The 13714-nt window shown below is 38.3% G+C and overlaps 1 protein-coding gene across 2 annotated transcripts; it reads left to right on the top strand.

The window, feature by feature from the left end:
• The first annotated feature begins 480 nt into the window (after window positions 1-480).
• On the top strand, window positions 481-7178 carry LOC133865238 (uncharacterized). 2 transcript variants are annotated; one of them, XM_062301603.1, is made up of 11 exons: window positions 481-680; window positions 779-871; window positions 1088-1152; window positions 3518-3572; window positions 4200-4289; window positions 4442-4526; window positions 4608-4703; window positions 5004-5188; window positions 5283-5371; window positions 6676-6775; window positions 6872-7178. In XM_062301603.1, the coding sequence occupies exons 1-11, from the start codon at window positions 630-632 to the stop codon at window positions 6914-6916; spliced, it is 954 nt and encodes a 317-aa protein (XP_062157587.1). In that variant the 5' UTR covers window positions 481-629; the 3' UTR covers window positions 6917-7178. The 2 variants fall into 2 exon arrangements, with proteins under 2 accessions (XP_062157587.1, XP_062157588.1); XM_062301604.1 differs by having other exon boundaries at window positions 482-680; window positions 4611-4703.
• The last annotated feature ends 6536 nt before the right edge of the window (window positions 7179-13714 follow it).

Raw genomic sequence — 13714 nt, forward strand, 5'->3', positions numbered from 1 at the left:
CCGTTAGTTTTCTTGACAAAAGATAAACGGAGGTACTATTTGGATATATGTCCATAATCGAAGCACCACTTGTAATCGAAAGTGAAACCAATGATAGAAAAAATAAAGTCGGTATAACTTAAGGGGCAAAAATGTATTTAACTAAAAAAAAGAGAAAATCTTTCCTTTAGCATCATTCATAAAATCTTAATATGATAATCGAGGTACCAAAATGACAGAGTTTTTCTTCAAATTAGATTGGATAGAATTTTTTTCAATTCAGCCTATTAAAATGTCATTTGTCCTCCTGTTTGGGAAAAGTATATATTTATTTTAACTGAAAAGACAGAGTTGAAAGAGCAAATTTATTTTTAATAAAATTTCTTTCAATTTTATCCGTACAATTAAAAAAAAAAAAAAAAAAAAAAAAAAAAAAAAAGAAAGAAAAAAAAGCACGTGGCTCTCACGTAGAAAATGGCCGATATTTTTATAAATTGGATCGGAGAAAATTCCTTCGAAATGGTGTTTAACGGCTCGGGAAGAGAAGGAGGTTGTTTGTCACTTGGCTCAACCCAGAAGCAGAAGCCTGTCCAACTTGTGTTCATCGCTCTTCTTCCTCTTTGCCCGCACCTCCCTGCGTTGTCGTTTCAATGTCAATAGAGCTCAAACTTTCCCATGCGAACCGCATCTATCGCCCTTTTGTAAGTATTTCTCTCGCCATATATTATATATACATACGCACACCATGTATATGGACATGTATATATATGTTCTCTAAAAGTGAATCTTGGAATTTCAGGAACCTTTGGAGGGCAAAATCGTTATAAAATCTGCTTCTTCGATTTCTCACTATGGAATTCGCCTTACTGTCAGCGGATCCGTCAACTTGCAGGTTTGAGTCGATCCTCGCTCTGTTTGTTTTCTGAGAAAATGGCGGAAAAGATAAAACTAAATTTTGAGATTTGTATTTTTTTTTTTTTTTTTAAAAAAATATTTCTCAACTGAAATGAGCCTAAGCTAATTCTGTGTTTGTTTCGTTGTCTGTTTTCATTTGAACGCTATATAGTGAAATGGAATTGTTTGTTTTTTGTACAACTTTTGTTCAAAGGTTCATGGAGGATCGGCTGGAGTCATTGAGTCTTTTTATGGCGTTTTAAAGCCTATCTCCATTTTGTAAGTTAGTTTTTTGCTGAACTATAGAGTATTACGCTTTTTATGGTGCCCTAATTTTGTTATGAATTCTTTGCATAGTTGATATTGTGGAACCATAAATTCAGATAACAAGCCAATCAGGTTTTGTGAATTGTGGCTTCTATATGGTGTAATTGCACTTTCTGCTCGTATTATGTCAATGTTATTATTTTGATGGTCTGCAATGTAATGGTATTTATAGCTATTCCCTTTGCCTTTAAGCTTGAAATAAATAGCAATTAGGTAATTTTATTCAACGCTGTTTGCTTCATTAAGAAAATTGGCTGGCTTGGTATGCAGCAGGGCTAGGCCGGCTAGATCACATGGAAACCAAGAGGATTGGTGTTGGTGGTTTTTTTTTTTTTTTTTTTCTTGAAGATATCTGAGCTGCTATTCAGTTCTTTAACCCCATCCAATTTGTTGTTAGCTAGCTGGGTTTTTGGCTTCCTTAAACAGCCTGTTTGTTATAACTCATAATTTTGTACTTCAGATTTTGCAATAGAATTGCCTACAGTAATTTTCTTGATTATGTGAACTTGTCTAGTTTTAGTTTTTGTTCTGCTCAAGAATATGTCATAAGTGAAGCACGAGTGTACATGTTTTTGAGTGAATTGAGTTAATTACTGCTCGAACTGAAGGATTCTTCCAACTAAGGTTTATGGTATATTATAAAGTAAATCATTTGTAAACTGCATTTGCAGAAGACGGATGGCATCAACTACGCAAAGAGATATGGCTAAAGAACTTTTCTGATTATCAAAAGAAACTAGACCCTTCCTAGTTGTGCTCACTAAGAAGACAATCGTCCAGGACTTTTAAATAGGGAATAGAAACACAGACACTGCCTTAAACCTGTGTGTGTGTGTGTGTGTGTGTGTTTTCATTTGCAGACCACTTAAGACACTGGACGGACGTTTTGCTTTTTTATATTCTTAAAATGTAGATTCAGGTGTGTTTTCATTAGAGACTCATATGTTGCAGCTTCTAAGAGCAATTTTAGTGGCAATCACTCCTCATGGTAGTTCAAATAAACATTTCAATATGTTCTATTGTTGTTCGTTGAGTGCTAGTGATGCATTTTATCTAATAAGACAGTGATGGCAATAATTTGAGTTTCACCAAAGGTAAACATTTAATACCAAGAATGGTGAAGCCTCTCATAGTTTTGTTCTTATTGAACATCTTCTCTAACACCATTGTGAAGTATTGAACCAATTGCAAATAGAATTGCAAATTCAACTATACCAATATATTAGTCTGACTTTAACCTTCTTTCTTGTTACTCGTTCAATGAGGTCATTGTTTTAGTTGGTGAAAAGGGTTATGCATGGGGGCGGGGGGTTGACCTGCTAGAGGGCTTTGTTGTTGAGCTAGTAACCCATTAAATCTGTAATGAGGTGCAGAATTCGTTCTTTTCTAAATTCTTTTATTCTCATCCGTATAATGAATTACAATTTGTATCTTTTCTTCTTTTAGTTTCTTTACCTGTGAATCTATAAGTACCTACAGGGGGCTGCCTATCTGATATTATAACTCTGTTGGTGAACATTATTATAGAACCAGTAATGACTTGGTCATATTTTACAAAGATAAATATGAATCCAACTTCAAGTGGTTTAACACCTTTGTATCTTTCTCTGGAAGATGTATAGTTTTTTAGTGACTTCTGAGTTCTACTTTTTAAAGGTAATGAAGAATTAAGTGAAGTCCCACTAGTAAAAACATATGATGAAATTTCTACAGTAGATTCTTTCTTTTTTTGATAAGTAAAATGCAATTTTATTTAAAAAGCATAAGGCATCCCTATGTACATAGGCAGTATACAAAAGAGCTCTTACAAACCCAGAACCCAAAAACAGCAAAACGATCCCATCAAACACCCACAACACCCAAAAAGCACCTGCAACAACTGAAACCCAGACGGCACCCAAAACAACCGAAACCGACAAGAGACCCATAACCCATTAAACAGAAAAGGCCCCCAGCAAACCCGAACAACCCTCCCCAAAACCCAAGCCAACAGCAGCCGAAAAACAAACCCAAAATACAAAAAGGTTTGTTTTGTTCTAATTCCAACTGTAAACCTTGTCGTAAGTAATGTTAGTAACTATTTGTTTCAAAAGCTAAGCTTTCATGAAAGGGGCCAACAATGTATATCAATTACACACTTTCAAAACTAATAATCAATCCTAAAAGCTTAAGTTGTTTGTAACTGTGACCAACCATGTATATCGAGCTCAGTGAAAAAATAAACTTGGTTTTTTTTTTTTTTAATTTGCCAGTTACCCCTAATTTTTGTGTCATTTAGAGATCTGTACAAATCACTTGTTTTCTCACTTGGAAACAGGAATAAGAGCACCGAGGTTAGACCTCCTGGAAAGATTGGTTCAGGTACAACTGAGGTAGTATATCTGTTGAGAAGAATTATATTTTAACAATGTTATGATACCTAATGACTCCAACTATGTTGCAAATATGACCGATGGAACATTTATAGTCTTCTGAAATTACCTTTTTGAGCACATGGTTTTAAGTCATTGGAAATTGTAATTATTGTATTCACTGGTGTAGGGACTCAAATATTTATTTTAAGTTTTCAGATTCCACAATGGAAGTTGTCCTTCTCATGTGCTGCATGAAGTGCTGCCCTTTTTGCCCTTCTACTGATTAATTTTTTTTGTTTACTTAAATAGCGTTTGACTACTTTTCTCTCAAATGTTCTGGTAGCATAAATTTAACAAAACATTTACATTTCTTCTCCTGTCTGGATTTGCAGATTCCCCTTTAATTCATGTTTTATCTTCAACCCACCCCCACCCACCACCCCCCCGTCTACGACTCACTAGCCATTTCTTCCACAGTTTCTTTCAAGGATATACAGTCATGATGAATGCTTCTTCTTTTTTTCTTTTCTTTTCTTTTTTTTTAAAAAAAAGCTTCAATTTAGTTTGTTATATATTACGTATTCAGTTAACAGCAAGTTCCTGGCATATCCTTTGCAATTTATAATTGTTCATGTACTGTGGCAGATACTATTTTCCATGATTCTGAGACAGCCAGGAGAAGACAACTTAGAAAGATTTTATGAAACCTTCCATGGAGTCAATATCAGCATTCAGGTGACTATTTTCTTAGAAAAAAATCTGCAGACTTGCCTTTGTGTTGAGAGAACTATTGGTATTGGCTCTCATTTTCCTCCCTTCTAATGCCTTATTTTATTTTATTTTTTCACATTTGTTTGATGCTGGATAATTAATAAATCCTTTGATAGTATTTAATAACTGTAGATATAATGAGAGGATACCTACATAAAACATTATCTACAACAGTGGAGTTCATAGTTGAAAGCGATAAAGGTATGATTTGATCCTATTCTTTCTTTGTATTATCTTCTAGGTAATTAAATAAAGCTTCCTTTTCTTGTGGTTATGCTTCAGCAGATCTTCTTGAGAGGCCGGTTTCTCCTGAGATGGTTATATTTTATATTACTCAAGACACACAAAGACATCCACTGCTGCATGAATTAAAATCAGGTGTCCTTATAACCACCCTCTGCCATGTCCTTCTTTTTTTAAACTTAAGTTTGGCATGTTGAGTTCTTTTTTGCTTCTTATGCATGTAAAAGGCTCCGTCACTTGAAACCCTAGCTGTGTTCTATAGAAATATCTTATCCAAGTGGTGTCCTTTTTTACTCCTTAAAGAATATTTTGTATCTGTTAATCCCATTATCTCACCTCTGATGAGAGATATTTTGACAAGAATCTCTCTCATCAGAGGTGGGATCATGAGAGATTTTGATAAGAATACCTCTGATGAGAGATATTGCTGAATAGGTGGATTCCGGGTGACAGGAAAGATGTCTTCTCAATGTTCTTTATCAGATCCCATCACCGGTGAACTAACCGTGGAAGCATCTGCAGTTCCCATTTGCTCCATTGACATCCATCTGCTCCGCATAGAGTCAGTTCTTCTTGGGGAGAAAATTGTTACTGAAACCTCTCTGATTCAGACTACCCAGGTATGCAACATTGCATTTCTGGTTTAACGCATTTTACGTTATACACAATTAACATTGTATGTAACATACTATTTAATTCTTTTTCATTTATTAGATCGCAGATGGAGATGTCTGTCGCAATATGACTTTGCCCATCTATGTTATACTTCCACGTCTTTTGACTTGTCCAACGATCTTAGCTGGGTGAGTTGCCAATTACTATTCATCATTTTTTAATCTTGTTTAATGATATTTCTGTAAAAATATGTAATAGTGAAAGCAGTATTGCACTTTTAAGTGTGGTTACTAACTCAACTCAGTTGAACTTGACAAAAACTTTATTTCCCCTAATTTGTCTCAAAGAGAGCATTTATTATCTTGGATTTTGTTTCTTGAAGAAATATTTTTCCTTTGTGCAACTCTTCATTTCACGCATAAATAGAAATTGAGCACAAATGTGATACAGCTCAAGACTGTGGCTTTTGGCCTTGTGAAATATGTGTGACACACACCAATGAGAAACCTTTCTGGTCCAGGGTCAGGTGTCCATGGTATGTGTTTTGGTCTTATTAGTTTAATGTCTTATTGTAATAATGGGTGCAATAGATGGATTATTAATATATAATTTATTCAAGGGTTAGCCTTTCACCGTTTTCCAGATCTTCCAATAACATGACAATCAATGTTCGAATAAAGACATTTGATGCAATGGTGTTGGTGATTAACTAATATGACGGAGTGTTTTTCTGTTTCGTCGTCAAAACTAATATGATGGAGTGACAAACTAAAGATAGTGTTAGAGTAGAATAATTTGATTATTTGAAAAATCTGGGTTGAATTGTATGTGACCCATGGTAGACTAAAGATCACTAGCTATATTAATTTTGCCATATTTCAATTTGAAATGTGATGAGGATGGACTTTTGGCTGAAGAGAAAGGCGTGGAGATGAAAAACCTAGGGGATATAGCTACCTAGTCTACTAGCTTTGCTCTGCCTTTGCCTGGTTACAATTGGTCTTTTTGAACTAGAATTTCAAACATTGCTTATATGGATTTGAGTTAGGTGCTGTAAAAAAAACTGCAGAAAATATTCTGTAGTTTTTTCAAAGGTCCATATGTAATTTCACTCTTTCTTGCTCATGGAAAAATTGGAATTTAATCTAAACTGTTGAAAAAACTACAAGAGATCTCATCTCTTGTTTTTTTTACAGCACCTAAGCCAAATCCATCTAATATAAGCACGACATTTATGATTTCCCTGCAAGTGAGCCTTTGATCTCCTATGCGTCTTTAATGATACTAGTTGCTTGTTAATCTTAAAATTACACATTTGACCATGTTCGTTGGTATTCTTAATAGATATTGCCAGTTGATGGTGACCAAGAGCTGCCTAACCCTCCAATTCAAATGGATTTCTTTTGTTCTTATACTGCTAGAGTGATTTGTATGGACAACACAGCTGAAACTATTTGCTTGCATTTTAACTCCTTTTAAATTATATCTGCAGTCCATTTTCAATTGAATTCAAAGTTTCCATAGTCGTAAGCTTTCATTGGGAACTATCCAAAATACATTCAAAATCTGATCCTACAAACCCTAGTATTTGGGTAAGCATTTTTTCTGGTTATTAAAAAACATGGCATTTGTTTTTTTGGATATTGTCACTAATCTGCTGTATCTAAAATTGTCTTTCCATATATCAGATGGCAATGGAAACTTTGCCACTTGAACTGGTCCGGACAAGATAGGATGATTTGTACCGAGACAACAGATCGATCAAGACCAAAATGACTTGTGTATGAAGCACCTTGTAGATTTGGCACTACATCCCCTATTAATGTTAATGTGTAACTATTTTAGGAACTGATCCTTACCCCTTTTTGTGTGTAACCATGTGATTTTTTTATTTATTTTTTATTTTTTTAATGGCAATTCATCAATTTTATAGTATTGGCAGGTAAATCTATCTATATATTTTTCTTATTATTTTAAAAGATAATTAGTTTGACATTTGAGAGAGAGGAACTCTTTATTTGGAGAGGAAAAATCAAATGCTATCCGACCATTAGCGTTGACAGAAACTACTGGATCAATGTTATAACCAATTGTTGATTGACACCGGACATAATTGATGACTCAACATGTTTAAAATTATAGGTTTGTTCCTAAATTAAAAAAAAAAAAAAGAAAAAAAAAAGGGTGTCCTTCATCACCGGAGATGAGGGGCGATCAAGTGAGGGGTGACATCCCCTAATTATGCGAGGGGAGGTCGTCCCTTAAAAGATAAGGGACAATCAATCACCCTTCTATGAGGGGAGGTTGCCCTTCAATGGATGAGAGGCAGTCAGCTGCCCCTCTTTAAGGGTGGCCTCGCGGCTCACCTTCTTATAAGGGGAGGTTGACCCTTACTTAATTACTCATTTGTTGAGGAGCGGCCATCCCTCAGCACGTGAGAGGCAGTTGATGAGTGCCAAATATTGTGTATTTGGACCCCTTGATTTGCACTAGTTAGACCTTTAGCCTTGTTATTTTCTAATGTTTTGGTTAGTTTTTGTGTTTTCTGTTTCTGTAAGGACAATAAGAGAGGAATGGCAAATTTCATAAGAAGATAACTGGAAATTCGGAGACCCTGACAAGTCGATCGATCGAACTTAAAATTCGTTCAATCGAATATTTGCCCGAAGTTTATCGATCGAAATAAAAGTCGATCGATCGAATTTTTCCAGAAACTGCTTTTGCAGAGCGCGCCAGAACGCCCAATCAGAAGCCAAAAAGCAGTCCTCCCTCTGATTTTCGCTGCAGAACACGCTGGTTTCGTGTTTGGGGTTGTCTCTAGCTGCAGAAGAACCCTAGAGGAGGGTAGAGGAGTCATTTCTTGCCATGGCTTTCTTCTATAAAAGTCATAGCCATCCCCTTGTTGAGAGAGGAGTAGAGAGAGTAGGAGAGGAAAGAATAGAGCAGAAACTCTGTAGATAGGTTTAATTTCATGCTTCTTGTAGTGTAATTCAGTAGTTTATTTTCAGATACTTTCTCTTTGTAGAGCTTTTCTTTCATTTCCATGGTTGTTCATCATTTTCTTGTGGTGTTCTTAGTCATGGAAGGCTAGTAACCTCAACTAGGGTTGAGGATGAAACCTTTCCATTGATGACACTCACAATCTTGCTGTACCACTTGCACATTTAATGATATATCATGTTAGTTGTTCAAGTTCCATTCATTTAAAGCGTTATCTTTTGCAATGAATGTGGTTAGTAGTGGATAGAGGACATTTTATGTGTTTCAACCGACCAATACATTGTTTTATCGGTTTGAATGATGATATCCATTGTGATTGAATGATACATTGGATGTTTTGATTTCAATCGGTACTCTTTGTGATTTGTCAATGTGTTGGATTCATTTAATGGTTCTTGGGTTTATGGTTGAGAAACTTGAATAACACCCTAAGCTTAATGTTCTTTGGGTGTTCAAGTGAAAACCAAGAGTGTGAGTTGTAGGATTTGGTTTGGTGGATTCCTTAACCTTAGTTCCTTTTAATTTACATATTTCATTACATCTCTTTCATTTAGTCTTTTGTTCTTGAATCAAGTCTCAAACCTTTGGAACTAGGTTAAAATGAGGTTGATTAAGCAAGATACCAATATTTGACCATTTCCCTGTGGGATCGACCTCGCACTTGCATAACACTATATTGCAAAATGATTCGTGCACTTGCGAGTACTATTTAAAATACACATCAAGTTTTTGGCGCCGTTGCCGGGGAAATCGGTTCAAAAATTGGTTTTTGTTTGATTGATTTTGTTTTTCTACTAGTTAGATAGATTTTTGTTTCATTTTTGCTGTTGTTTAGCTTCTGTTCTGCATTCTAAGTCTTTTCTTTGTTTTTCCCGGATCTGTTCTGCAGCTTCTGCAACTTACTGGGTGCCCTGAAGAATCGATCGATCGAAAATAAATTCGATCAATCGACTTTCGATCGGTCGACTTAGAATCTGCACTATAAAAAAAAAAACGATCGATCGACAATATATTCGATCGATCGACTTTCGATCGATCAAAATATACTTCGATCGAACGACTTCCTGCACAGCAGCAGCTCGGAACTAGGTGAGTATCTCTGATCCAGTACTTCTTTTAGTCCATTTTGTTCATTTTTTGTTCATAATTTGTTTCTGTTTTAATAGTATTTTGTTGTTTGTTTAAATTTTCTTTTAGTTCACTATAACTTAGTTCAAATTCTGTTTAGTTTGTGTTTTATATTATCCTAGATTTGCGTTATTTCGTTCTAACTTCAAAAAAAAAAAAAAAAAAAAAAAAAAAAAAGATTTTCTGTTCTACTTTGGTTTCTGTTTCTGCCCTGCAAATTTCTAACATTCGATCGATCGAATAAAAAGTTCGATCGATCTACCTTCGATCGATCGACCATTACATTCGTTCGATCGACCCCAACTCAGAAGGCAGCTCCTGGATAAGATCAGTAGCAGAAAATTTTTGCCAAAAATTCTTTTTGGTCCCAAATTGTAAGTATTCTTATCTTTACTTTTACTGCTGTCTTAGTATAAATTGTATGCATTTGTGTTAGTCTTTACAATTTATCTTAATTGTGTTATTTTTCTTTGTTATAAAAAAAGAAAAAAAAAAAAAAAAAAAAAAAAAAAAAGGAAAATATTTTGCTAGTAGGGGTACTTAGCAATCTAAAGGCAATGTCAAGGTGAATTCTGGCAAGGATTGGTCTTGGGATTTAAGTGTGTCCATAGTGACCCCCCTCACCTACCTGGGAATTAGCCTAGATTGTACTTTGGAGAACTTTGTTCCCTATTAGCAAATTGTTTTCTTTATTTTTGTTTGATTGTTTTCTTTGGATTAAACATTTGTGTATGTTTGGTGTATGCTTGGTAAAAGATCATTGAACTTAGACTTGACATTTTTAGATCCCGAAATTGAAAGAACTCTTAGGAGAAATCTTAGAAATTCTGTTGAGATGGGAGATAACATGCATGCAAATGAAAATGAGAGGAATCGGGGAGAAAACGTGGATCATACTAGAACACTTAGGGATTTGTTTGCACCCGTTGCAACAAATTCTCCTTCATGTATCGTGTTACCCCCAACCAATGCCACTCATTTTGACCTCAAGCCTCATGTCATTCAACTCCTACCCGCATTCCATGGCTTGGACCTCGAAAATCCTTATAGCCATGTGAAGAAATTCAAGGACATCTGTGCCACCTTCAAATTTCAAAATTTTTCTGAAGAGTCTGTGCATCTTAGGCTATTTCCTTTCTCACTTCATGATAGGGCCAAAGCATGGTTGGATTCAAACATGCCTGGTTCCATCACTTCTTGGGAGAACTTGCTCAACAAGTTCTACAACAAATTCTTCCCCATGTCCAAAGTCAATGAGTGTAGGAAGGAAATAAGTTCATTTACTCAAGAGGAAGATGAGAAATTTTCTGAGAGTTGGGAGAGATTTCAAGATATGCTGATCAAGTGCCCTCCACATGGATACGAGAAATGGAGACTGGTACAATTTTTCTATCAAGGATTAACTCAATCCAATCGTAGCATGATCGAGTCGATGAACGGAGGTGCATTTCTAAGTTTGACGGGAGAGGAAGCGTATAGGACCTTAGATCAATTATCCGACAATTCCCAACAGTGGGATTTTTCAAGCTGTCGAGATAGAGCTACTCGCATTCAGAAAAAGGGAGGCATCTATGAGGTTAAGGAGGATGTAGAATTAAAAATGAAGATAGATTTGTTGGAAGCAGAACCAATCTACAATCCAGATAGATATGTACAATCCAGGGTGGCGGAACCACCCTAACTTTTCTTGGAAGCAGAACCAGCCTTTGGCTCAAGGGGGAGCTCCTCACCAATCTCATACTCAATACCCCCCTGGTTTTCATCAGCCGGTTCACCATCAAAGCCGTCCAGCCTAGCCAGCACCATCATACCAGTCCCCCACTCAAGCCCCTGCCTCTTTTTCACAATTATCGTTGGAAGACACTCTTAAGGCCTTCATCCAGATTACCGGCCAATCCATTAGTGACGTGAAGAATGCTACCATGGTGAACACTCAAGCTATTGCCAAGATGGAGACCCAGATCGGGCAAATTGCTAGTCACCTGGGGGAGAGAGAGAAGGGAAAGCTCCCTAGTCAGCCTGTGCCGAATCCGAAGTTGCAATTTCACGAGGGAGGATCATCAAATGCAGTGCATGGGCAGGAGCATGTGCAAGCCGTTGTCACACTTAGATCAGGGAAACAAGTGGACAACCAAGTGCATCAACCAGAAGAGAACCCTGCTGCACAAGGAGAACAAGGAAGCAGGAGCGTCGAGAAGAAAGATGCCGAGCCATCTACATTAGCTCCGACCGTAGAGACTCTTCCTCCTAGGCCGTTTATACCTAGGGCGCCTTACCCTGATAGACTTCTCGTGCCCAAGAAAGGAGGAATATTCGAGGACATTCGGGAGGTATTCAAACAAGTGCAAATCAACATTCCGTTCTTGGATGCCATCCAACAAGTGCCGTCTTACGCCAAGTTCTTGAAGGACTTAATCACCGTCAAGCGAAGGAACAATGTCCCGAGGAAAGTTTGTTTGACCGAGCAAGTCAGCTCCATCCTCCAATACAGGCTGCCCATCAAGTACAAGGACCCTGGATGTCCTACCATCTCTTGCACGATAGGAGTCAGCCACATTGAGAAGGCCCTGCTTGACCTTGGAGCCAGTGTCAATCTCCTACCCTATTCAGTTTACCTGCAATTAGGATTAGGAGAATTGAAGCCCACCTCCATGACATTGCAATTGGCTGATCGGTCAGTGAAGATACCACGGGGAATAGTGGAGGATGTTTTGATTAAGGTGGATAAGTTTTACTTCCCCGTGGATTTCATAGTGCTTGACACCGAGCCGGTACAGAACGTTGGAGTTCAGATACCGGTAATCCTAGGGCGACCATTCTTAGCTACGGCTAACGCCCTGATCAACTGTAGGACGGGGGTAATGAAGATCTCCTTCGGCAACATGACGGTAGAGCTGAACATTTTCACCATCAGCAAACAGCCGAGGGAGTGTGATGAGATCAACAATGTCTGCTTGATAGAGGAAATCCTGGAGGAAAGCATTGAAGAATCAAGCATTCAAGACCCCCTGGAAGCATGGCTTGCTCAATTTGGAGAGGATCTGGACTTGGATGTCCTGCTTGAGCAAGCAAATGTTGTTTTGGAATTTGCTCATCTGGAGAGCAAGAAGGAAGAGGAGGCAGCAGTACCTGAGCCTCCAAATAAGGAACTTAAGCCCTTACCGGACAATCTCAAGTATAAGTTCCTCGGTCCAGCAGAGACTTTGCCTGTAATCATAGCTTCAGATCTTCACACCGCTCAGGAGGAGAGGTTGTTAGATGTCTTGAGGGAGCATAAGGAAGCTATAGGGTGGACCATTGAAGACATTAAGGGAATCAGCCCCTCGGTGGTGATGCATAGGATACACTTGGAAGAAGACACCAAGCCATCGAGGGAGCCACAGAGAAGGCTCAACCCGACCATGCAAGAAGTCGTCAGAGGAGAAGTCATCAAGTTATTGGATGCTGGCATCATCTACCCTATCTCTGACAGCAAATGGGTGACCCCATTCATGTCGTGCCCAAGCGAGCTGGAGTTACAGTCGTGCAGAACAAGGAAGGCGAGTTGGTTCCAACTCGAGTACAGTCTGGATGGAGAGTCTGCATTGACTACCGCAAGCTGAACACCGCCACCAGGAAAGATCACTTTCCTCTTCCATTCATTGATCAAATGGTGGAGCGGTTGGCCGGGCACGAGTATTATTGCTTTTTGGACGGTTATTCTGGATATAACCAGGTCCCTGTGGATCCTGAAGACCAAGAGAAGACGACCTTCACTTGTCCGTTCGGAACGTTCGCCTACCGACTCATGCCATTTGGCTTATGCAATGCACCAGCTACTTTTCAGCGGTGCATGATCAGCATCTTTTCTGATATGGTAGAGCGTTTCCTGGAGGTGTTTATGGACAACTTTTCGGTTTTCGGGTCATCTTTTGAGAAGTGTTTGCACCACCTCACGATGGTTTTGGAGAGGTGTAAAGAGAAGAACCTAGTGCTCAATTGGGAAAAGTGCCATTTCATGGTGCAACAAGGAATCGTGCTCGGGCACGTCATCTCTCGTCGGGGGATTGAAGTCAACAAGGCGAAGGTAGATCTGATATCCAACCTTCCTCCCCCACGGACGGTGAAAGAGGTTCGCTCTTTTCTGGGCCATGCAGGATTCTATCGGCGATTCATTCAGGATTTCAGCAAGATCGCCCGGCCCTTGTGCAAACTGTTGGTGAATGAGGCCCCTTTCATTTTTTATGAAGATTGTAAGAAGGCATTTGGGGCCTTGAAGGCAATTCTGACGTCCACACCCATCATTCGGCCCCCAAGCTGGGGTACACCTTTCGAGATCATGTGTGACGCGTCCGATTACGTCGTTGGAGCTGTGTTGGGGCAGCGCATTGACAAACTTCCCCACGTCATTTATTATGCTAGTC

Source organism: Alnus glutinosa, chromosome 4, assembly GCF_958979055.1.
Source record: "Alnus glutinosa chromosome 4, dhAlnGlut1.1, whole genome shotgun sequence".
Taxonomy (NCBI): Eukaryota; Viridiplantae; Streptophyta; class Magnoliopsida; order Fagales; family Betulaceae; genus Alnus; species Alnus glutinosa.